The 26,273-nt window shown below is 35.2% G+C and overlaps 4 protein-coding genes across 4 annotated transcripts; 2 read left to right on the forward strand and 2 right to left on the reverse strand.

Moving 5' to 3' along the window:
* Window positions 1-359: 359 nt before the first annotated feature.
* On the reverse strand, window positions 360-671 carry LOC121774982. Its single transcript, XM_042171910.1, has one exon. It carries the CDS (start codon window positions 669-671, stop codon window positions 360-362), a length of 312 nt encoding a protein of 103 aa, XP_042027844.1.
* A 9,930-nt stretch (window positions 672-10,601) lies between these two features.
* LOC121774987 lies at window positions 10,602-11,115 on the forward strand. Its single transcript, XM_042171920.1, has 2 exons — window positions 10,602-11,016; window positions 11,111-11,115. Exons 1-2 carry the CDS (start codon window positions 10,602-10,604, stop codon window positions 11,113-11,115), a joined length of 420 nt encoding a protein of 139 aa, XP_042027854.1.
* A 1,760-nt stretch (window positions 11,116-12,875) lies between these two features.
* Window positions 12,876-15,597, forward strand: LOC121790354 (chaperone protein DnaJ). Its single transcript, XM_042188599.1, has 6 exons — window positions 12,876-13,053; window positions 13,121-13,213; window positions 13,285-13,318; window positions 14,984-15,010; window positions 15,084-15,222; window positions 15,318-15,597. Exons 1-6 carry the CDS (start codon window positions 12,988-12,990, stop codon window positions 15,370-15,372), a joined length of 414 nt encoding a protein of 137 aa, XP_042044533.1. The 5' UTR covers window positions 12,876-12,987; the 3' UTR covers window positions 15,373-15,597.
* A 2,088-nt stretch (window positions 15,598-17,685) lies between these two features.
* Window positions 17,686-21,471, reverse strand: LOC121790365 (pto-interacting protein 1). The gene is made up of 8 exons (XM_042188606.1): window positions 21,221-21,471; window positions 20,431-20,558; window positions 19,673-19,920; window positions 19,467-19,593; window positions 18,620-18,893; window positions 18,372-18,504; window positions 18,179-18,265; window positions 17,686-17,984 (listed from the first exon to the last, which is right to left on the reverse strand). The coding sequence occupies exons 2-8, from the start codon at window positions 20,513-20,515 to the stop codon at window positions 17,862-17,864; spliced, it is 1,077 nt and encodes a 358-aa protein (XP_042044540.1). The 5' UTR covers window positions 20,516-20,558; window positions 21,221-21,471; the 3' UTR covers window positions 17,686-17,861.
* Between the last annotated feature and the right edge of the window lie 4,802 nt (window positions 21,472-26,273).

Here is a 26,273-nt window from a genome sequence, read left to right on the forward strand (position 1 = left end):
CTCAGCCACTCATTTCTATTAAATGAGTGGTCCAGATTTTACCACACAAAAAATATTTTTAGATTAATTAATTATAAAAGGGCATAGTGGTAATTTTATATTCTAATTATGATTTCACAAGGGATCTTCCAATTTGCTGTGAACGCTAAATCCACCGCCCTTCACCACCTCTCCGCCGTCTTCTCCGCCGCGGCCTCGCCATCTCCTCCTCCGCGGCCTCGCCGTCTCCTCCACCGCCCTCCGCCACGATACCACCGTCTGGACCCCCACTCCGCTCGTCAAAGTCTCCCCCGTCGCCGAATCGGTTTCGGCAAAAAAAGATTTCAAATTACAGATTTCAAACAACCTAATCAATTAGATCATGGACCTATATCCCAAATCACATAGTCATCCACTTTCTCTTCCGCATCCCCCACCACCACCACTCTATCTCCCGCCGCCTCCGTCCATCCGCCGCCTTTCTCCACCACGCAGCCCTCGTAGGAGGACTCTTCCCATGGATCTTCCACGCATCCGCCTTCGTCCGAAACGATCGATCTCACGGCTGAGGCTGCCTTCCAAAATGCCTCCCTGATGGAATCCGGCGGTAGGGAACAGTCCTCAAGGCCGGCGTCTTCCAGCGGAATGATGCTATCGATTGCAATCGATTTAGTTTCTCCCGCCGACTCCATTTCAGCAGGTGATTAGCTATCTTCAAGATAAAATGATTTAGATGAAATAGAGAAATTGGGATCCCAGATTTGTGCCAATCCCCTAATGTTTGTCGGTTCAAGTAAAATTCATTTATTACAAATTAACCGATAAATTAGTGCTTATTTGTCTTTTTGCCCCTAATTTTACAGTTTTTATTAATGATGTTTTTGAAGATTTGTTTTAGAAATTTATTAATTAATGTCTTATTGACATTTGATATACAAGTTGTTGACATTTTACTATAAGTTGTTGACATTTGATATATAAGCTGGTGACACTATGTCAACTATGGTGCATATCGTGTCAACGGCACATACATTCATGTCAACTACGGTACATATCGTGTCAACTACACGTACAAGCCATGTCAACTGTGTTACAAGCCATGTCAACTACACGTACAACCATGTCAACTGCACATAGAAACCATGTCAACAACAATTATAAGTCATGTCAACTAGACATCCAAGCCATGTCAACAATCAGACACATTAAAACACGAAATGACACTTATACCCCCGTGTTGACATAATGTGATAGCTGTTGACATGTCGTTAATCTTGTGGATTAGTGGCTGAGATTACATCTCATTTCTCAATTTAGCTAAATAATCTCAACCTAACAGCACCCTATATATATATATATAGGGTTTTGATCCATGCAAAACCATCCTTAATACAAAAATGCAGAACCAAGCATACAAAAGTCATTGTTAGGTCATTGTAAGCTTATTTTTACGTCATTATAGTAAGGATGACATGAAATGATCTTAACATGACCTCAAACCCAAAGTTTATAATATGACCTAAAACTGTTTTATAATGACCCTCCTTGTTTTTGTTTAATTATTGACCATTGGATTGTCAAATCTCATGGTCAGGATTTGGTCTGGATTTTGTATTGAGATCAAGTTTTGTATTGATCATTTTCCTATATATATATATATGTATATATATATAGGGGTGCATTATAATGATAACCCCAATTTTCGTAATAACCCTATAACTAAATCTGGACCACACATTTTTAAAATCACGTGGTCTAGATTCAAACTTAAATTTCCTTCATAAAAAAGGCGCAGAGAGTAAATATGTCATTTCGCTTATTTAATTTCTGAATTTCGCTCATGATAAAATTTACGTATCCAAATTTCGCTCATTTAAATATGTAAAATCTTATTTCACATGATATACAGATGTATGAGGTTCAGTTACACGTATGTATGAGGTTCAGTTATACGTAAAATCTTATTTCCCATGATATACAAATTTCGCTCATTTAAATACGTAAAATCTTATTTAAGTATCATTTTATCATTTTATTAGTCAAAAGTATCATTTTATCAACTCATAGTATCATTCTATCCGGCAAAACTATCATTCTATGTAATAAACCTAACATATATCATTTTATCAGTTAAAAGTATCATTTTATCAACTCAGAGTATCATTCTATCTGACAAAACTATCATTCTATGCAATAAACCTAACATATATCATTTTATCATTTTATCAGTCAGTCAAAAGTATCATTTTATCAACTCAGAGTATCATTCTATCCGGCAAAACTATCATTCTATGTAATAAACCTAACATATATTATTTTATTATTTTATCATTTTATCAGTCAGTCAAAAGTATCATTTTATCAACTCAGAGTATCATTCTATCCGGCAAAACTATCATTCTATGCAATAAACCTAACATATATCATTTTATCATTTTATCAGTTAGTCAAAAGTATCATTTTATCAACTCAGAGTATCATTCTATCCGGCAAAACTATCATTCTATGCAATAAACCTAACATATATCATTTTATCATTTTATCAGTCAGTCAAAAGTATCACTTTATCAACTCAGAGTATCATTCTATCCGGCAAAACTATCATTCTATGCAATAAACCTAACATATATCATTTTATCAGTCAGTCAAAAGTATCATTTTATCAACTCAGAGTATCATTCTATCCTACAAAACTATCATTCTATGCAATAAACCTAACATATATCATTTTATCATTTTATCAGTCAGTCAAATGTATCATTTTATTAACTCAGAGTATCATTCTATCCGGCAAAACTATCATTCTATGCAATAAACCTAACATATATCATTTTATCAGTCAGTCAAAAGTATCATTTTATCAACTCAGAGTATCATTCTATCCGGCAAAACTATCATTCTATGCAATAAACCTAACATATATCATTTTATCATTTTATCAATTAGTAAAAAAGTATCATTTTATCAACTCAGAGTATCATTCTATCCGACAAAACTATCATTCTATGCAATAAACCTAACATATATCATTTTATCATTTTACGTGATATTTGGCGAAATTCAGAAATTAAATGAGGGAAATGACATATTATCATTTTATCAACTCAGAGTATCATTCTATCCGGTAAAACTATCATTCTATGCAATAAACCTAACATATATCATTTTATCATTTTACGTGATATTTGGTGAAATTCAGAAATTAAATGAGGGAAATAACATATTTACCCCCGCGCTTTTTTTTATGAAGTAAATCTAAGTTTGAATCTCAACCACAAGATTAGAAAATATGTGTGGTTCAAATTTGGTTATAGGGTTATTACGTGATTTAGGGGTTATCATATGATCACAACTCTATATATATATATATATATATACATATATATATATATATGTGTGTGTGTGTGTGTGTGTGTGTGTGTGTGTGTGTGTGTATGTGACCTATAATTTATGTTGGATGAGTATAATGTGTTGGTAAAGTCATCCTGGTTGGCTAAAGAAATGATCAAACAACAGAATCCACCAAATGTTAAATTGAGGTTGCTTGGTAGAAGAGGTCGGGATGGAAGGATTTATAACCTACCTTCTGTATCTGAGGTGGCCATGCTTGTGGTAGGGGATTTTGGTCATGCGTTAGGTGATAGAGACATTATTGTTGAAAAACAGTCAGGCAAACTGCAACGCATCAGTGAACTTCATCCTTCTTATCTTTCATTGCAATATCTGTTGTAATTACCTTATGGGGAGGATGGTTATACTGAATTTATAGGTTTTTCCGATTCTGCCACTTCCTCATTGAGCAACAGAAAGAAAGTTAGCCCTAAAGAGATTTTTTCATACCGCATGCATGACAGAGTTTCTGAGTGTTCTATTATTTTGTATGCGGGGCGATTGTTTCAACAATTTATTGTTGATGCGTACACTATGATTGAGTCTGGTCGTTTGACGTATGTACGAACACAACAGAAGAAATTGCGAGCTGAAATTTATAACTGGTTGGAGGAGGCCGTTCTACGTGGTGAAACTGATAGTTCCAGGCATGGAAAACGAATAATCTTGCCTTCCAGTTTTGTTGGTGGTGCCCGATATATGATTCAAAATTACCAAGATGCGATGGCTATTTGTAGATGGATTGGATATCCTAACCTTTTTATAACATTTACGTGCAATCCTAAATGGCCTGAGATTAGTGGGTTTGTAGGGTCCAGGGGTTTAAAATCTGATGATCGCCCTGATATCGTCAGTAGGATGTTTAAATTGAAATTGGATGGTTTCATAAGGGATGTAAAGAGTAAGAAAAAATTGGAGCCGTTAAAGCAGGTTTATTTTCCATTTTATTTTTATTTTATTTTTAAACATGATGTTAATGTTTTATTTTGTTATTGAACCATATTTTTTTTATAAATTGTGATGCAGTTATTTACACCATTGAGTTTCAAAAGCTTGGATTGCCACATGCACTTATTTTGCTGTTTTTAAGTAATGATGATAAACAACCTCATCCCCGATGCATTGATGAAATTATATCTGCAGAAATTCCATATCCATTGATTGATCCCTATTATCATGAGTGATGATGCATGGGCCATGTGGTGTTCTAAGAAAATCGTCCCATTGCATGCGTGATGGACGTGTACTAAGTATTATGATTGTAGATATGTATCATCCTGCGAAGCTGCTTGGAGAATTTTTGGGTTTGAAATTCAGTACAAGGATCCTTCAGTTGAACGGTTGAGTTTTCATCTTTCTAATGAGCAACATATCATTGTTGATGAAGCTGATTCGTTAGATAATGTTATGAGTCGGAGGACCATTCATGAGAGTAAGTTCTTAGGTTGGATGGAGACAAATAAGATTTATTCTGAAGGAAGAAATTTGACATATGGGGAATTTTCGAGCAAGTTTGTGTGGAAGAAAAATCATTGGCAACGTTATTCGATTAGGAGGTTGTTTTATGTTGCCCTGATATGTATTACTTGAGATGTCTGTTGAATGTCGTTAAAGGAGCTACATGCTTTGAAGATCTTAGGTTTGTTAATGGTGTTCAGTATGATACATTTCGCGATGCATGCTTTGCTATGGGATTTTTGGATGATGATAAAGAGTATATTGATGGAATTATTGAGGCTTGTTTTTGGTCCTCTGCCCGTTGAAGAGAGGTGTTTTGCACGTGTGTCATGTGCACATGTCACTCCTTTCAACAATATTTATAGTTTTCCACTTTTGCAACAAATATTACTAAGTATAAGCGGCAAGAGAGGGGTCGAAATACAGAGACTAGGGACATACTCGAGATCGATTCTATGACACGGGGTTGGTGTTAGCCACCACGCCTTAAGCACTTGAACATGGACCTAAACACTAGAGTGGGAAACTTGAATGTAAAGCATGAGAATAGAGATTGGGAGCTTAAGCTAAACTAAGGGAGCATGAAAGAGAGTTTTGAAAGCTTCAAGAGAAAATAATGAGATGAGACAAAGACTTGACATGAAAATTCCTAAACTAAAGGCAACTTGAAACAAACATTTGCTTGAAATCATTTCAGAAACAAGAGTAATGGATTTGCAGCTTAAAACAAGATCGAGATTGAAAGGTTGCAGGGAGAAAATAAGCAAGCTTCGAAAAAAAATTTACTTCTAAACTAGAGCAAAACAAGAGAGCAAATCATATGCAGCAACTAGATCTCAACATCTAAGCCACCAATTGCGAAAAGCATCCATGAAACATGAGTAAATAACATCATCAACATGAAAATAAACCAAAGCTTCATAAACTGGAAATAAGTGGAGATCCAACGTCAGAGTCGTTAATTCCTCTGCCGAAACCATTAAATCTAACTAGAAAGCGAGGTGTGAAGGAGCTTCTAAGATGGAGGCGTCAATTCCACCATTGAAATGGCCAACACACTGTAAATCTACATTAAAGTCTTGAAAACATGAAATAAAATGTAAATCCGATGTCGGAGTTATCAATTCCTCCGTTGAAGCTACAGAGCTAAGCTAAGACAATAGTAACTAAACTAAAACTAAGCTAAGGTGGCGTTAACCGCCTATTAGAGCTTTCTACCTAAACTACTGTAGCGTTAAGCACTGCTCTTCATCGTGGAAAGCTTCTATTTAAAGGGCGGCTTCAACTTCAACCCTAAGGTAACTTCTCGTCCGATTTGACCATTTTACCCTTGCAGTAATTGAGGATGATTCAGCAGATAAGTCTTCATGTGGTGAGCTCTTCTTGATCAACTTAGTCATCTCATGTGGTGAACTCCACTTGATCAACTCAGTCATATGGTGAACTCCACTTGATCAACTCAGTCATGTGGTGAACTCCACTTGATCAACTCAGTCATCTCATGTGATGAACTCCACTTGATCAACTCATTCATGTGGTGAACTCCACTTGATCAACTTGCCGGTTGGGCAGGCTCCATTGCTTGTTTCCAACTGATCAATTTGTCTTCAGATTTGGCCATTTTTCGCTTCTTTTCCGAGTTGATCAAGTTGTTCCTGCATTCTGCCGCTACAACATTTTTTAGCACATGCACACTTAAATTCCCCACTTTTTCACACATTATCACCTCAGTTAGTGTAATAAACCCCTATAAAACCATGCTTGTGACGAGGGCTATCACCTGTTCACTGAGATTGCTATTTGTGAGTTTGTTGTCATCTGAATCTGTTTCCCGTCCGGATGTAGTTTGGCAAAAGTGTTGGAAACATTTGTCCGATGACGTTGTTTATAACCAAAGAAAATTGAGGAATCAGCCCGGTAATGTTTATTTGACATCATATTTTTGTATTTTTTAAATTTAGTAAATATGTTTTATCGCCCTAATAATATACTTATATTTATTACGCCAGGTTTGGTGCTAAATGATGAAGAAATTAAAAATTATGTGTTGGCTGAGATTGAGAAACTGTTGAAGAATGTTGGTAAAAGTTTGCGAGATTACCATGGTATGTCGTATCCAGAATCCCAGTATTTTGAAACATCTCAGAATACATTGGTCAGCGATGAGTTGTGTTATGATCGTGAAGCTTTAGGGAGAGAACATTTGGAATATCTTTCGAAGTTCACGGATGAGCAACGTAATGTTCATGATACGATAATGTCGTCTGTCAATAGTGAAGGAAGAATGTATTTTGTTTATGGTTATGGAGGTACTGTTAAAACATTCATATGGAAGTCTTTGTCAACAAGAATTCATTCGCAGGGAGGTATTGTGTTAAATGTTGCGTCCAGTGGCATAACATCTCTATTGTTACCTGGAGGTAGAACCGTCCACTCACGCTTTAAGATTCCTATCAATGTGAATGAAGATTCAGTGTGGAATATAAAATAAGGGACGGATCTTACTGGGCTTATCATAAGGTCCAAGCTTATCATATGGGATGAAACACCGATGATTCATAAACATTGGATGAAACACCGATGATTCATAAACATTGCATAGAAGCCATGGATAGGACTTTTAGAGATATTCTTCGTGTGTATAGTGGGTCCAATATGGACAAACCGTTTGGTGGAAAAACTGTAGTTTTTTGTGGTGAATTAGACAAATTTTACCTGTTGTTCCTAAAGGGAGTCGACAGAGTGTTGTGAATGCCACCATTAATTCTTCATATCTTTGGAGTAGTTGTACAGTATTAAGGTTGACCAAAAACATGAGATTGTTGAGTGTTGAATCCCCTGTTGAAGCTTCTAAGTTGAAGGAATTTTCTTCTTGGATTGCTTCAGTAGGTGAAGGAATTGTTGAAGGTCCGAATGATGGTGAAGTCTGTCACGACCGCCCTAACTAAAGATAGTGAAGACGGGGAAAACGTGACGAGGGGAGGGACTAAGGAGCGGGGAAGAAAAGGGGACGCAATGAAAAACAACAATAAAGGACGAGATTGAATATGAAAACCCAATTAACTTAAAAAAGAAATATTTTGGTCTGTCGAATAGTTAAACAACAGATTAATGTCTCAAGGTAAATTATGTCATAACGTAGTGTGGGGAAAAATGAAAGACTTTATCAAGAACGATTCGAAACAAGGCAGCGGAAAAACAAGTATCAAAGGAGAGCCATAGGATGACGCCCATGTATGAAGACACGACGCATCCGGGAATTCCTAAAACTCACTCAACATCCATCGCAACATCCCGCTCAACCTGGAAAATTTTAAAAAGAAATGCAGAGCTGAGTACTTGTTGTACTCAATGGGCTCATGCTGAAAACATTTTATAATAGTTATGTTATCCATACCAGTGAACTCGAGTTTTACATATAGTTAAGAAATATCATCGAGAACACAAAAACATTTTCGTAGTCTGGTCAGACAAAACAATCTCCCCACTTTCTCGTCAATCAATCAATCACATCCTCTTACCATAGTGCGATGAAAGTGTGGCCACACTATTCGCCCACGAGACCGGCCGACTAGCAAGGACGGCTCACGATCCCCTCTGTGTACACAACTGATAGGGTTTGCGGCCCTATTTAGACCCGAATTCGTTTATCATAGCCCTATAGCCTAATGGAGCGAACTCACAAACTAGGCATCACGCACAATCTCAACATAGCCCTATAGCCTAACGGAGCAAGCTCAAACGAACTAGGCATCAGACAACAATCTCAACATCAAAACAATCACGGCATGACATAACACTTTAAACCACCCTTATAGCTCCACAATCATACTTTGGAAAAATAAAAGAGTTTAGTTAAAGAAAGCCCACCTCGATTGCTTACAAACACGGTTCACAACTTTATTGAAATCCATTCTCTTCGTACCCACGTACGCACAACAACCCTTATCAACATCATAACCACATAATACAACACAATCAGCCTTCCATCAATACAATTTATCATGCATGTCCTATCGTTCCTTTCATCGTTTTCTTAAATTACACATCCCAAACGTTCACCAATATAAGGAAACACCCCATAGTATACCTCAACGTATAACACATAACCACGCCATAAGATACGTTCCTTAATCACACATGTATCATTTATTCACTCAAAACTTGACAACAAGTATTATTTTAACATGACAGAAATCTGGCAGAACTGCGCGATCATTTTGTAAAAATCATTAAACATCCATCCGACCTCCGTTGGGGTTGAAAATTTACCACAATACAGTAGACACATCAAAGATTATCCAATTAAAATTTCACATCAAAATCACATCTTCAGGTCGGTCAAATCAAAAACGAAACTCACTGGACGAGAATACAATTTCTGACAGAACTGCGCAGTTAACTTAAAAATTTATTTAAAATTCATCTTTCGTCAAAAGAGGCTGAAATTTATAAACAACACAGAAGACATCTCAAAGTTTTCTCAGTTAAAAATTCGTGCCAAAATAAGATCGTTTGATTGGTCAAACACACGTCGGAATCTACTGTCCGAACACCACAGTTTTCATGCTTCGCAAATTCGAATTAGGGTTTATCTATCATTCATCCAAACACATATATTCATGCTTCCAACACATAATCATGCTTTAAAAGATCTCACCACCATGTTCTCATATATTCACATATCATTCACCAACGAATCATCCACAAGTTCATTCATCCACATCAATAAACGCATACACATATATTTTCTCATGTAACCCTCAATCTCAACCGATTAACTCTGAGATCTATGATCTCTACACTCACTATATGCATGAGAGGTTCAAAATTTATGGATTCAATGATAAGAATGAGAAGGATGATTCAAAGTATACCTTTCTCTTGAAAAACAATCGGTAGAAACGACGAGTGGTTCGATTCCTCAACGAATCTTGAGTTTCAAACTCCAAATCGAAGCAAGAATGAAGAATTGATTTGGAGCACTTGAGAGAGATGGGAGGGGAGGAGAAAAACGTGTGGGGGAGGAGAGGAAGAGAGGAAAAAAAAACGTGTGGGAGGAGAGAAGAGAGGGAGGCGAAAAATATGAGGGCTAGGGTTAGGGTTCTTTTAATTTATAGTCTAGGATAAATCTCACAATTAAATAAAATAATTAAATAGTGGGGGAATAAAATTAAATCCCACAATTAAAAATGAAAGTAGGCGTGTGGAATGGGAGAGATCAAGGAAAAAAATATACTTAAATCCTCAAATCAAATAGGAATAGGATTTAAATTTGGTAAGATATGGTAAGATTTAATTGGATTTTAATTCAAGGAAGGAGATAAATAAGATACCAATTAAATCCACAAAATAATTCCTTCTCCTAATTACTAGGAGATTTCAAAAATCTCGAGGGATGACATAATTTGGTTTGGATTTAATTTGGATAAATATCCCAAAATAATTAATTAAATCCGAGAAGAAAATATTGTTTCCAATAAATAGAAAGGCCGAAAATTTCAAATAAAATGGCTAGAATGATTATGCATTATCCCATTTAATTTAATTCACACACTGGAAGGTTAATCACATTAACTCACATAACTCACAACAACTAATTTCACATAATTAACTCAAACACATAGAGACTCAATCTCCACAAAAGAAATTCTCATTCAACATCCACATTAATTAAAATAAAATAAGCCATCAAATAAAAAATAAAAAAAAAGTCACAATTTTCCGGGGTGCCACAGTATTAAGGTTGTACAGTATTAAGGTTGACCAAAAACATGAGATTGTTGAGTGTTGAATCCCCTGTTGAAGCTTCTAAGTTGAAGGAATTTTCTTCTTGGGTTGCTTCAGTAGGTGATGGAATTGTTGAAGGTCCGAATGATGGTGAAGTCGTTATTGATCTTCCATCTGATGTTGTATTGTATAATAATGGAAATCCTCTTAAAACCATTGTTGAGAAGATTTATCCTTCTTATATGGATCTTGAGGAGTTGAGCAATTGTTTGCATGATCGTGTTGTACTTGCTCTCACGCTTGATATTGTTGATGAGGTTAACCAGTTCATGATCGTGTTGGATCAGTCTCAGGGTCGAGTGTATTTGAGCTCTGATGGCATTTCAGCTTCTGATTCTGCTTCGAATGGGTCTGCTGACATACATTCAGTCGAATTTTTGAATTATTTGAAGTGTTCAGGTACACCTAATCATGAATTGATGTTGAAAGTTGGAACTCATGTGATGTTGTTAAGAAACATAGATCATTCTAACGGTTTGTGTAATGGCACCAGATTAGTAATTACCCGGTTAGGAGATTATGTTTTGGAGGCTCGTGTCTTGGGGAGGCATAATATTGGTCATAAGGTTTTCATACCACGTATGTCCTTGATACCGTCTGATCCAAGGCTACCATTCAGATTCCAACGACGCTCGTTTCCATTGGATGTGTCATATACAATGACCATTAACAAAAGTCAAGGCCAATCTCTTTCGCATGTTAGATTATTTTTAAAAAAACCGGTGTTTAGTCATGGACAACTTTATGTTGCTGTATCTAGAGTGACAAGTAGTGAATGTTTGAAGATTTTAGTTTGTGGGGATGAGAATGATAGTAGATGTGATTCAACTTTGAATATTGTCTACAAAGAAGTCTTTCAAAATGTATGAGTTACTGGTGTTAGAGAGATGTTTGTTACTATTTTGTTGAGAATATGTGTGAAACAGTTTATTTTTTCGAACAGTTTTCTTCATTATGTGTGTATATCGTATACACACAAAATATTTCTCTTTCTTTCCTGATTTCCTTTCATTACGGTATATTGATAGATTGATACATGTAGACGTAGAAATATTTTCTTTAAATCATTACAATCTTATCAATACAAGGTCTACCTTTGAAGTTTATATACATGATTTTTCAATAATTTTTTCATTATGTTTATATATTTTTTTAATTTCATTTAATTCGTAATAAATATATTTTCATATTTTTTGAAAATCTTTTGGCCTGTGCATAACACGGGTGGTAAAACTAGTATTTATAGAGTAACATGCAATCTGATAAAGTAAAAAAACTATATTACGAATGATGCAAGCGCATAACACTGCAATATTCATAGAGTAACATTGTGATCTGGTAATAGACTAAATATAGAGAATGCCGATCTTGTCCTTCAGCGTTTTTTATATTCCAATCTAATTAAAATAAACAAGGGTTGTCATGTTCATAAATTCCTATCGACTTCCTCCGTCCAACAAGAATATACACTCTTTCTTTTTTAGTTCGTTCCACAAGAATATGCACTTTCTAATTTTGAAAAGTTTTTTCTCTCTATGGAGGTGAGACTCATTCTCCACTAATAATACTTTAATTACTTTTTATCTTTACCTCTCTTTTATTTTTATCAATTTTACATTAAAACTCGTGTCGAATCCAAAGTGCATATTCTTTGGGGATGCGGAGAGTATAGTACTAAATACTCCCTCCGTCCACGAATAGGAGTCCCATTTACTTTTTTACACTTATTTTATAAAAATAAAAATACATAGTTAAAAAGTATAGAAATGATAAAGTAACATAAATAATAAAGTAGACAAGATTCGTTTTTTTAGGCTATAGCCTCAACTTAATTTATTGACTAAAATCTAATTTTGGTCCTTTACATTTATCTTAAAATTCTTTTTGGTCCCTTACATTAAGTTTGTGATTTTTTAGTCCCTTATATATTATTTTAGTATTTTTTTGTCCAAAATATATTATTTTAGTCTAAAATAATCATTTTCTGTTAAAATTAACAGTCAAAATGTTTGATCAATTTAATAACTTAATTACTATAATCTAGGTCAGTTCAATTTTGGTCCCGTACATTTTTCATAAAATTCTTTTTGACTCTCATACATTAAGTTTGTGATCTTATTTGAGACCAAAAAAGTATTAAAATAATATATTATGGACTAAAAAAGTCATAAATCACCAAAAAGAATTTTAAGGCAAATATAAGGGACTAAAATTGACAGTTAGTTCTAGAAAAAGAAATAGTCCATCACCAAAAGTGGAAGAAAAAATGGGGACGTGGAGGTTGGCGCACCGCTCGTCTCAAACTCAAAAGCGGCGGCTCCGATTTCGAACTCCGATTCTCCAATTTGAAACAGAATCGAGTCAAGCATTATGCAAAACGACGAGGCGAAGATCGTGCTGGGATTTCCCCCTAATTCCGTCCCCTCCCAATCTCAGGTTCACCAAAACACATTTCCTATCAATCCAAACCTAATTTCACCTCTAATTTTAATTTGGTATGCAGATTAAGTCCGCCTACAGAAGGAAGGTTTGGGAAACTCACCCCGATCGATTTCCGCCCCAGCTGAAAGCCCAAGCCGACTCCAATTTCAAATTGGTTTGTCAAATTTTGTTTGGGTTATTCAATCTTTGATGGCCAGGCTACTAATTGTTGATTGATGAATGCAGCTCTCAGAAGCGTACACTTTGTTGAACTCTTCAGGTAACTTTTGCTATTCATCATGATCAATATGTGAAATTGGAATTATGAATTGGATTCATTTGTAGTAGTATGTTTGATTTGAGAAAAATAGGATTAGGAGATAAGTAAGGAGTGTTTATTTTTCATGATTGACTATTTTTTTTATCCTGATTTATGCAGTTCCATCTTTTCATTGAGATATGAGTCAAGCAGATTTAGCTCAGCATCAGATGATAGACAATAGTATAAAAAACATAGGATATCCCAAGTTAATCAATCTTAGTAAACAATGGATTTGCCTACACTATATGTTAGTATAGTGTTAGTAATTCTCATAAGTGAATGGAGTTTACTTTTCATCAATAGATGAAACAAGCAAAATTATCTCAAATGACATCAAGAACTTTAGGATATCCGACGTTTCAATCCATCTTAGTAAACTATGGATTATCTATACTAATTTTTTTAATCATTCTTAGTAAAGGCTCCCTAATTTATAAAGCAAGTGGGATAACCTATATAACACCGATACGCCACCCTGTTGCCGTATCACGTATCGGATACGTATCCGATACCGATACGCAACGGATACACCGTCGATACGTATCCTGGGCGTATCCGCGAGCTGGGCCGTATTGGGCCGGGAAACCTCAGATTCGATACGTATCCTTCGGCGTATCCGCGAGCTGGGCCGTATTGGGCCTTCATCCTCCTCTATCTGCAAAGATCTGAGGTTCTCCTCTTCGAAATCAACGTCCATCTCTGTCGAAGAACTTCGCAACTTTCAATTTACGAACTTCAATCCGATTTGGGAACAAAATTGACAGTTAATCGGATATGAAGAAGAAGAAGAAGAAGAAAGGGGAGGCGCCGCTATTGCCTCAACTAGGGATTGAAGAAAATTGGAAATGGGAGAATGAATTGGGCAAGAAGTAGTCACGATGGAAAAGGAGTATATTTGGGGCTCATTTTTTGGGCCAATTTATTACTCCATTAACTTTGTCTAATTTTGTAACTATAAATAAATATTTTGATCAATATTATTGGTAATATGGATAAGTATAACCAAAAAATCGATGTGGTGTAATCGACCATAAAAGAAATTGACTTTAGCTTTTAATATTTTGTAATTTTATTATTTTTATTTGTATAATAACATTAGAATATCTATTTTGTAATTTATTATGCACTATTATTATTTATTAAAAAAATAGTTAAAACGTATCCGCGTATCGGGTTGTTTGGGAAAGAGCCGTATCCGCGTATCCGTATCCTTCGGATACTGATACGCGTATCCGTATCCGTGCCGCATAGGGGATAACTATTTGTAAATTGGTGGGAAAATTTTTAGCTCCTCGTGAATTGGCTTTGTTGGTACAATGGCAATCTTGAAAGTAGGTTATGAGATGAAAGTAGATCTGAACTCAGCTCCTCGTGAATTGGTTTTTTGGTACAATGGCAATCTTGAAAGTTGGTTATGAGTTGGAAGTAGATTCCAACTAAGCTCCTAATGAACTGGCTTTGTTGGTAAAATGGCAATCTTGAATTATCAGTGATGGCTGTTGGTTGATTCTCTAATCAATTCACAAGTAGAAACAAGGATTGTTGATTAAAGATAAGATTGTTGCATCATTTTAGATGTTAAAAACCACAGACACTGACTTCCCTATGAATGGGAATTTGCAGGAGGAAGCAGAAGAAGAGCTCCAACAGGTAATCTATTACGTCAAGTGGTTGATTTGATAGAGCGAAGAGTGACATTTATATTTGTTGTTTCGTTGGCCAGCATCACCCTACTACTCTAAGGTGGTGAGGAGTGGTGTCCCAAACTCAAAGGGTGGACGAGGCAGTATGAGAGCTGCATCGGCTCCTTTTCTTTTAATCATATTTGGAGCACTTGCTCTTGGCGGATCGACTGCTTCGAGGTATGGTATTGGAATGGGTAAATCAAGTGTTTGTATGGTTGATGTTGTTTGCATAACCTAACCTTACATAACTCTGTTTGAATCATATTTATTAGGGCTTATCAAAGACAGAAGGAGGCTCATCCCTGTTTCAATCCCTTTCTCCCATGAACTTCAGCCCATGTATAATTAATATTAAATACAAATGAAAATACTTATATTGATCATTCATAAAGGTAATATAACAATTCTAAACCACTCTTAAAATTCAAATGGGGAATAGTAGTAGTCTTGTCCTCAGATGTATAGATTTTGTATTGTCCTTGTAAAATATTTATGTTTCAATAAGACTGGTAAAAAAATATATGTGAGCCCTCCCTCACATAAGCTTAAAAAGAGTTGTTGTTCTTGTATATAGAAATACTTTTCAAAAAAAATATTCTCATGATTAAAATTATTTTTGTTATAAATACAATTGATAGACTTCAAGTGATGTTCAACAGCACCAGTTAGAAAAGTCTATGATTTTATGGATTTGTAATTTTCTTGTAATTCAAAATCGAAAGATCGAGCCTCAGACCACAACAGAGACAAAAGAGAGGAAAATGATACGAAATTGGAATTCAATTCTATATTCAAATATTTATGTGATATTAACCATTAAATTTGAACTAGAGATTGCATTTTCAAAATCAAACCTATAATTCTATTGTACCAAAAACACTGTTGCATATTCAGTCCACCCAAACTTCACATTTCCCTCGTCTTCAGCATACCAAATACTCATTGCACGTGTAAGAGCACTAGCAATGGGGCTGATCGCCACAACCGATCGATCGCCCCCCCTATCGCCGAGCATGGGTCACCATTGTGGGGAGGGAGCCCATCTCCCTTCCCCTTCGCCCCCGCCTATCAGCCGATCGATCGCCCCAGCCGATAGCATATCGGCTCCGCATCGGCCTGCGATGGGCCTCCATTGCAGGGGCTCGGGCCGATGACAGAGCCAATATCCATTTTTAAAAAAATATATAATTCAATTTTTAATCCATTAGATATACCTCATTCTCCTTCAATTCACATTCATCCCTTTCCAATCTCAATTTCAATTTTATTACTTCTCTCCACGGTGATATGAACTTCAGCAACAAGGTGTCCGACATGAAGGGGAAGAAAAAGGAGACACTCGGGGAGGCGTCTGAAGTTGGGCGGATAATGAGTACTTACTCCATAGAGAAGTCGATTGCTCTTGCTCATTGTTGGATAGAGATATCTGAAGACCCGATTGTAGAGGGCGGTTTCTGGGGGCGTGTCACAAAAAGATACGAACAAGTAAAGCCCACAGGGGCCCCGACACACCAGCCCGACGATCTACGCAAGCATTGGAAACACCTGGTGTATGAGTGTGCAAAATTTCACGAATTCTACGATGGCAATGCGAGGGGGTTCAAGTACTGGAAAATATATATGCAACTGAAGGATTGCCCCAAATTCATAAGGTTAATGGGTCGTGTCGGGGAGGACGAGCCTGGTGTATCAGTGTGCTAAATTTCGCGATTTCTACTTCCGTTGTTTTTTTATTATGTTTTCTATCTTTATCTTTTCTTTTAATGTATAATGTTTTATTTTGTTTTTAATTAATTTCTTTTTTGTCGTATATTGCGTTGTCTTTAATTTAAACCAATAATTACAAGTGAAATATATAAAAATAATAATGATGTGGAAATGAGATGGGCTCTGAGATAAGCTCTGGGATGGGCTCTCATTGCAGGGAGATATGGTCTGAGATGGGCTCCGAGCTCCGGAGATAGGTCACTATTGTGAATGCTCTAATAAAATTCAGAATTCCAAATTTCGATATTTGTAATGTACAAAATTTACAATGATATGAAAAAGGGTAGGCAAATATCACATATTGAAAGAATGTCACATACATAGAATTTCAAGTCATTATATAATGGGTAAATTGCTTCAAAAGTCATGAACTTTGCCAAAAGTGTGGTTTTTCCCATCAACTTTAAAAGTTGCATGAAAAGTCATGATCTTTATCGGGTGTTGCAAATTTCCCGTCCGACCCGACCCGGTAAATTTCCGGGGCAAACTAATCCTACAGGGCTTGCCGGAGGTGTGACATGGCATATTTTTCCGGCAATACATAAAACAACGTTGTTTTGCACTGTTAAAAACGACATCATTTTATACATATTTAATTAAATTAAACCAAATTTCGAGATTTAGGGCTCGATTGAATTAAACGACCACACGATTTAGGGCTCGCGATTCCCACTCCCGTTTGCAATTCCCGATCTGTGACGCCGCCAACGGAAAATATGCCATATCACGCCTCCGGCAAGCCATGTAGGATTAGTTTACGCCGGAATTTACCGGGTCGGGTTGGATGGGAAATTTGCAACACCCGGTAAAGTTCATGACTTTTCATGCAACTTTTAAAGTTGATGGAAAAAACCACACTTTTGACAAAGTTCATGACTTTTGAAGCAATTTACCCTTATATAATACACGTTGCGTTGGCAAGGAAAAACAATGTAAACAATACACGCCTCAGGGGACTCTTGTTTAATTTAAACAATCACGATGAAGAACGAACATGAGAGAGAGAGAGAGAGAGAGAGGATATCTTTCTGATTCAGGGTTCATGTCAATCAAGCTTCACCAGTAGGTCCAGCCCGAGTATTTAACAGAGGCTGGAGCGCTTTAACCACAATGCTCATATTTGGTCGAAAATCGGCTTCATACTGTACGCACAAGGCAGCAACAGCAGCCATCTGCATTCAACATGATACATAGTTTTACATTAAATGAAGTTGTTATTGATCTAGCCTCAATTAAGTTAGCAAGTATACTGGACAGCTACAATCAATCATGTTGTATCGAGATTAAGCTTGCAATGTATACTTAACAAATTAGCTCCATATCAAAATGTAATTCGTTTTAGTTTATAAGGAGATTTCGTCATTACCTTAGCGACAGCCTTAGGAGGATAGTCTCCTTGTAGCCTCTCATCAACGCATTGCCGAACCTTATCTTCGCTCAGTTTAGGTGTAGCCTGAAACATCCAATAACAGAGTTACAAACTTACAAATGCAAAATAGTGCAAGACCAAGAGTGTTTTGTAGCGCAATTTAGGCATGGGATGGGGGCAAGTCCAGTACCCATGTTACTAAGCTTTGCTGCCCACGAGGTAATGTATGATCAACGGGTTTGCGGCCAGTAAGGAGCTCCAGAAGGACGACACCAAAGCTGTAAACATCACTCTTTGAGTTCAGCTGTCCAGTCATAGCATATCTGCCATATCACAAAAAAGGAAGAGGTGAACACATTATGTGTAGCAAATGTATATGATCAGAGAAAATGGGTAGGTGAAAAGAAGTGTGTATGTGAAAAACAGAAAGCAACTCACTCTGGAGCATGATATCCAAATGTCCCAAGGACACGAGTAGAGTGAAGACGTGCTGCCATATCAGGAGCTTGATTTGATAGATCAAAATCAGCAATCTTAGCTACATCTTCGTCAAAAATCAGTACATTGCTGGACTTTATATCACGGTGGACAATATGAGGGTCTGCTTTTTCGTGAAGATATTCAAGGCCCTTAGCAGCACCCACAGCGATTTTAACACGTTGAGCCCAAGAAAGAAGAGGACCAGGCTGCGCTCCTTTAACACCTTTTCTTCCTGAAAATAAAATTAGATACTTAAAATTGCAACTCATACCTCTTAATATGAATCATTTATTTTCCTTTCCTCCATTATAGGTGGTCTGGGCCATGGGGTTTAGGGCGCAAATTTGTTATAGTTATGCAGTAGCATGACTACCATCTAAAGCAAACTTAGTTGATAAAATGCTTCACCAATATTTCAAAGATAGTTATGACAATGGAGAGACCGAGAGAGACAAAGAGAGAGAAATCAATGATATGAAGCGTATGAAGTTCAATGAGTTTCTGGCCCTAAACCAAATGCCACTAAAGAATGCCCAAGACATCAAATTATAGAGAATCTTTCGCTGCTTCCATGAGTAAATAGTTAGCACATGCTTGGCTATCTTAAAACTGTTTACACAGTACACAACACGATGCAATGATATAGTGGGAGAAAAACATAAACAAGATGCATTAGAAAGCGACCACACTCATTGAATAAAGGATTATTTGTGATTATGTGTTATACTACATGAAAATTTTCATTTCAATCACAAGGCAAAAAAACAAAAGAAACTTAATGACTTGCATTAGGTGATTAACAAACCGTGAAGAATGTCATGAAGAGATCCATTAGATGCAAATTCATATGCCAGAATACGTTGATTTCCATCAACAGAATAACCAAGTAGCTCCACAAAATTCTCGTGCTTCAGCCTTGACACCATAGATACCTGAAAGTTCAAATGCATGACATGTTAGATATCAAATACTTTCTTCCTAGCACAAGAATTAGTATAAATCTTAAAGGACCTGAGCTAAGAATTCATCATCTGGTTGTTTGCTGGCATCCAACTTCTTTATGGCTGCAGCTCGACCATTAGTAAGAGTTCCGTAATAAACTCTTCCATATGACCCTTCTCCTATTAAAGAATCTGTGCTAAAGTTACTTGTAACTTCCTTGAGTTCATCCACGGGAATTATTGGGACTGCAATAGGCTGTATTTTCACAGCTTGATCTTTAGATGTGGCTTCAGCAGTGTGATAATTCCCAGCATTGCCTACCAAACAACTCTTGGTTTATACATTTCTTCTTGACAAAAAAGAAAAAAAGGAATCATGCTGAAGAAAAGCAAATAAGTAACACTAGGGACACAATAATGGTGCTGTCGATTAAGTGGAATGGACTTCTCTACCGGCAAATAAGTTGCCATAACTGTACAAACTACTAGATCTCGGACCAACCCTGGTTAATTAACACCTCTTTCACAATTAAAAAAGTGACTAGTATCAAATCCAATATTAAATAGATAACCCCAGTGGGAACAAAAAGGTCAACTTCCAAAATTTGAGAATCAAGCATATGAGTTTTAAGAAAAGCCAATTAGATAAACACCAGAAATAAAACTGGTTGTTGTATACTGCAACCTGTAGCATAATGTTTAATCAGTTGAATCGCCTAGTAAAATTAAATGTATAAAATTTCAGAAAAAGGTTTAAACATAAAAAGAAATTAAAATCTACCAATATTTCATGTGGAAGGCATGAAAGACTAAAGACTGCTAAATTACCAGCTGCGGTTTTTACTGGATACGGGCCTCCACCATCAGCATTTCTATTGATCTCATCTTCCCCACAACAACCAAGACAACTCATATTCCGTTACACCAAATGATCTCCTCAAATGTCACGATATCCGCTGAGCAAGAGAACTATTGATGTAAGTTTACATGTTTTACAAATAACTTTGATGGGAAAAAAATGTTAGCCACAAGGTCAGTAACTGAAATCACCAAAACAAGTTAACCATACAGATATAACTCAAATAGACACAAATACTCAACGAATTATTGCTTCTAGTCAGCTTATCCCGAGAAAAAATTGTGACCTGATACACACTTCTTCAAGATAGCACGTCAATGAGAGAAGTTGCATTCAGACCAAAATCCTGTGTAGCCTAATTGACTCCAGAAGTCTAAATTCTATCTAATTAAGCTGTAAGCTTTTCAAAGCTTCTTTTACTCGCATGCTTCCAATTGCAGGTTATGCTATCAAGCCAATTTTGCCAATAAAAGTTATAGACTATTCATCACCTAAAACATTCACAAAGTGGAGTTGAGGACCACCTAATCTGATTGTAATTCAATTGAGGGGGAAATCACGATGCAACAAAAAAAAATTGGCATTCGATTAGGCACGGAAAAAGTGAATCAGATCTCGCAAAATAAGGATAAGAAAATTGAATGCATGAATTAACTGAATTATTACTAGTAACAGTTCCAACTGAAAGAAAAAAAGCAACGATGCGGCGAAATTGGGATTAAGTCGAGCTGGAATCAGTGAACGAGTTGATATACTCACAAAAAAACTCAACCGATCGGAGGCGATTGAAGCAAAATGCAGCAAAAGTGTTGAAGCGAGCCAACCTCTGCAGCTCACAATTAATTTGGGGGCGAGTGAGAGAAGAGAAGAGAAGAGAAGAGAAGAGAAGATCGAGAATCAGAAGCCGGTGACGAAGACTTGCTTTTACTAAAATAATGATCCGATTAATTGTGGGCCGTTGGATGTGTGATCCTCTGCGACTCGTGTCTCTATATTTCAACCGGAAAGCCGCCGGACTTTGACTTTTACTTTTCACCTTATTGAAAACGAATCATCTATATTCTTAATTACATTAATAAATGAGTTGTAAAGTAAAGTTTTTTTGGAATTTAGTTGAAAGGTAATTTACTACTACTACTACTTAATATGATATTTTTAGTAGGTAAATTATTAAAAAATTCGTTTCGTGATCTTTCCGGCTATTTTATAAATTAGCTAGAAAAGTAATCAAACCTGAATTTATTTGCAATAGTCCTGTTAAAAAAAGTTTGTGAAATTGTATTTGACTGCATGCGAAAAATCAAGTGTGGATGTCACCTCAAACATCAACAATATATCACAATTAAACAAGCAGATTCTTCTTTGAGAAAATTGCATATAAATCCAAACTTCATGATTTTTTAAAAATGGAACATCATTTTTGGTCCACGAACTTTACCAAAGTATCATTTTAGGTCCGTGAACTTTGAAAATATCATCTAAGGTCCACCAACTATGAGTTAATATCATTTGAAGTACTTTTTACTATTTTCAAGTTTTTTTGGACGAAAATACCCTCAATACCTTAAAGGGTTTATATTTGTAATAAATTTATCATATACTCATATTTTTTTATAAATATCTTTACAATATATTTTTGGTAAATTTTCTAAATATAATTTGACCTTCAATATTATCATTTAATTTTGTGACATGCAAGAAAAGATCTTTATTCAATTTTTTATTATTAAAGAAAAGTTCTTTATTCAATTTTTTAAAAATTAATATAAAAAATGAAGAAGCAATTTTACTTGCATGTCACAAAATTAAGTGATAATATTTAAGGTCAAATTATATTTAGAAAATTAGTCAAAAATATATTGTAAAGATATTTATAAAAAAATATGAGTATATGATAAATTTATTAAAAATATATACACTTTAAGGTATTGAGGGTATTTTCGTCCAAAAAAACTTAGAAATAGTAAAAGTACTTCAAATGATATTAATCTATAGTTGGTGGACCTCAAATGATATTTTCAAAGTTCACGGACCTAAAATGATACTTTGGCAAAGTTTGTGACCAAAAAAGATGTTCCCTCTTTTTTAAATAGATTTTCAAAGTTGTGGGGGCAGACTATAGTTTGATTAAACTTTTGAGAACATGGTAAACGTACTCACATCGTCCATGAAAAATAGTCCTTGTAGTGGACAAATTTTGTTTGACGGATCAAAATAAAGTAGGAATAAGAATAAAATTGACTCAATTACAATTAAACGTCCCAAAAAGAAATACACATCTATTAGTGTATAACGGATGAATATATTCACTAAAAATAAAAAATAAAAATCTTGAATTATCAACAAGAAAGACTTCAATTTATAGGAATAATTATCATTTAATCACAATTTTCCTTAACTTCTGATTAATCTTATAATTTTAAAATTATATTATAAAACCATAACTTATTAACTTTTTGCAATTATCTTACAATAGATAAAATCACGACTAATATGTCAAAAATCTAATATAACTTGACATCAAAACGGCTGGACAAAAGTTACAAAACAACGTTATTTAATTTTGAGTATAAAGTAACATGGATTTATTTGAAACGAGTTATACGCCACATTAATTTGGACTTTGACCATCATGGGAAATTGCAACAAAATAAAAAAATTATGGTTTTATATTCTAATTTTAATTTTATGAAATTGTACGAAGTCAACGAAAAATTAAGATTTAAATTCCATTTTACATAATTATCATGTTGACTTAATTGTGTTTTAAAATGGCTCAAATCGGCATGTCACTCATAACATAAACTCCAATCCTTCCTAGCTACGAAGGATCTCCAACCATTTACACTAAACTCAAATCTATTTTAATGTAAATATCACATTATATATAATTTTACTCTAAACATTTTTGACTAAATTCAAACTTAAAAAAATATTATCTATATTATGCCTTTTTTTACTTACAGATTTAAAAAAAATTGTTTTGATTTAGTGTAAACCTAAAGATAGATATTTTTCACTCAAAAACAGAAAATGATATTGAATTTGGAGTACTATTGGAGCTAAATACAATCCTATTTTAAATTTTAGTGTACCATTAGAGATGATCTAATAACCCAGACTTAGGTGTAGTATATAAAATCTATCTAAAAAAGTTTTTGTAATTATTGAGGGCAGAATTGTTTAAGTAGAGAGAGTGATGGAAGAGGGGAGACTAATGTAGCTAAGACTCTTTTCTATATTATTCTTTCTCTTACTACATTATTTTCCCCTTTTACGTTACTCTCTCTACTTAAACAATTTAATAGGAGAGATGTATCATTTTTTCAAAACGAGGGCAAAAAAAGTGTCAAACACTAATGGAACAGAGGGAGTACTTGGTTGGAAAGTTCAACAAAATATCACACTCTCCGTCCAACCATAAGTGAGACACTTCTTTTTTGCACTCGTTTTGAAAAATTATATTCCCCCGGTCCACGAAAAATAATCTCATTTTGTCATTTTGGAATGTCTACAGAAAATAGTCTCATTTCTATAAATGGAAAGTTTCTCTTTCATACTTTTCCCATTTTTCTCCAATCTCTCATATTTTACCCACTTTTTCTCTTTATCACCCTCGTTTGACCTACTTTATCTCTTTCTCTCTCTTACTTTACCAATTTTTTATTAAAATCTGTATCGTCCATAAATGAGACTACTTTTTGAGGCGGAGGGAGTATAAAATAGTTAAGTAGAGAAATCACATTATCTCCACTTTAACTATTTTATAGTATCAATTTTTCAAAACGAGTGCAAAAATGAAGCGTCTCGTTTATGGTGGGACGGAGGGAGTACTATTTAGCACTTGAATGGAAAGTGAAAAAAATGTCCTTCATGCCTTAGGTGACATTTTGGGTCGAAAAAATGTCAAGAGTTCCAAAAAGGCTATAAAATTCTCCATAGATTATCTATGTCCCTGACTAAAACATCAGGAACTGTTTATATAGTTTACTCATTAAATAAAGAGCGACAAAATGGTTTCTGAAAAATGTGGTTTAAACCTTTTGAGTATTTGAAGCAGGAAAAATCACTAAACATGTTTTAATTGTGTAATGTTATATTTTATCATGTAATATCATGTTGATGTCGTTATCATGTAGTGTCAAACTATTCGTATTATAACATATTAACGTTAAAGGCAGGCTGACGATTTTCGACATGACACAAAAACCCAACACGCACGAAGTTAATGGGTTGAGATCCACTAAAAACTTAATGAATTCAGTTAGGTTAGGGTTTGACCTTATTGGGTTGGATCGATATTGACTTGATCTGATAAAGACTCAAGCCGCACAATTTAATTATCGGCTCTATATAAAACGAATATTATTGTATTATTGTAATATACAGATATGGGCCCATGCAAGGCCCAAATGAGGTAAGATCAGTTTTTGAGGGCCAGTTTAATCAGTGTATAACTACGATGGATTCCAAATCCTGATAGATAGCCCACAAGTAGTCAAAATTATTGATATTATATGTCCAATTCCATAGCATTGGGACTTACTGACGTGGCTCATCGCCAGCCACAAACTGAATTCACTTAATTCTAAAATAAATAAAAATAAAAGTAAAACAGTTTGTACTACTATATGCCAGTTAATTAGGAGCACATCATACCAATTTTATTTAAAGAAACTTTTTTTGCCTCAATATATATGAAACGGGCCATCAATTAAATCAGCCCGGGTGATTAAATAGCAAGCCCAAATTGAAGTTCACAATATATGTCACACCATCCATGCATAGTCCAATAAAACCTAAACATAAAAAGAATAATGAAGTATCTATACGAGTAGTACAAGATAAAGGAAACATTATATGAACATGAGAACATGTAGTACTATTTTAGAAGGTTGATGATCATATTCATACATAAGGTTAATGATGAGATTAGGTGTCATCGCCCATCCATGCAGCACGTTCTCCATCTCCAAATCTATAGTTATGTTATGTCATATCCGGGGCTCCTACTAAGAACCCCTTCCAAACAATGGAGGACTCCGGTGAGAAGCCCGGGTAAGTGGACAACCATGCTACCACAAAATACGGCCAACACACACGATAAAAAGGAGACGAGACGAACACCACAACACTAAAACTGTGGAAACGCACTTGCAGAATGCGAGCTTGAGATATTCGAATCGAGTAAAAGGAGAAGAGAACCAACACTACCCAAATTGTAGAATATTGATTTCCAAAGGTGTCCCAAACCCCATCATCCACCAATGATTTCAGAATATTGATTAATAACATCGAAACAAATCTCAATTCACATGAATACTTTTTTTTCTATATCATCATTTTTATTCTCTCTAGTTTTATAGACAATTTTGGTCTATCGTCGACGTGGTTTTTCCTACTTTAACGTGAAGAAAATGAGCATCACTTAATTGCTCTCTACATCACTGGGAACTGATATTAACTGCTAAATTATAAAGTTAGAGACAAAAAAAAATCCATAAACATGTAACTTTTCAACTTGTAAGTCCTCTAGTTTTTTTACGCACTATAAATCAGAAGCTTCAAACTCACGACAGGACCAGGCGCTTATTGGAAACTGCTATGAAGGTTCCCTTTGATAAAGTTTGATTATTTTAGTATTTTTTGACATATCTTTGTCGAGAAAGTGGAAGCTCTCACATGCTATTTTGTTTGTTTACAAATCGTTGTAATAAAAACATTTTTTGATAGACATGAAGTCAATTTAACAATTATGAATTATCCCATCAAGTCTCAGTTAAATGTCTCCTATTTCGTTATTTGTACATTT

This window comes from Salvia splendens, chromosome 2 (assembly GCF_004379255.2).
Source record: "Salvia splendens isolate huo1 chromosome 2, SspV2, whole genome shotgun sequence".
Taxonomy (NCBI): domain Eukaryota; kingdom Viridiplantae; phylum Streptophyta; class Magnoliopsida; order Lamiales; family Lamiaceae; genus Salvia; species Salvia splendens.

What these genes read in the sequence shown, in the direction of transcription:
- LOC121774982 (XM_042171910.1), bottom strand. Translation starts at nt 671, where the DNA reads ATGGAGTCGGCGGGAGAAACTAAATCGATTGCAATCGATAGCATCATT.
- LOC121774987 (XM_042171920.1), top strand. Translation starts at nt 10,602, where the DNA reads ATGAGATTGTTGAGTGTTGAATCCCCTGTTGAAGCTTCTAAGTTGAAG.
- LOC121790354 (XM_042188599.1), top strand. Translation starts at nt 12,988, where the DNA reads ATGCAAAACGACGAGGCGAAGATCGTGCTGGGATTTCCCCCTAATTCC. An exon ending in CACTTTGTTGAACTCTTCAG is followed by an intron (nt 13,319 to 14,983) that starts GTAACTTTTGCT and finishes GGGAATTTGCAG; the next exon opens with GAGGAAGCAGAAGAAGAGCT. An exon ending in CAGAAGAAGAGCTCCAACAG is followed by an intron (nt 15,011 to 15,083) that starts GTAATCTATTAC and finishes TTCGTTGGCCAG; the next exon opens with CATCACCCTACTACTCTAAG.
- LOC121790365 (XM_042188606.1), bottom strand. Translation starts at nt 20,515, where the DNA reads ATGAGTTGTCTTGGTTGTTGTGGGGAAGATGAGATCAATAGAAATGCT. An exon ending in TCCAGTAAAAACCGCAGCTG is followed by an intron (nt 19,921 to 20,430) that starts GTAATTTAGCAG and finishes GTTGTTTGGTAG; the next exon opens with GCAATGCTGGGAATTATCAC. An exon ending in AGCAAAGCTTAGTAACATGG is followed by an intron (nt 18,266 to 18,371) that starts GTACTGGACTTG and finishes TGGATGTTTCAG; the next exon opens with GCTACACCTAAACTGAGCGA.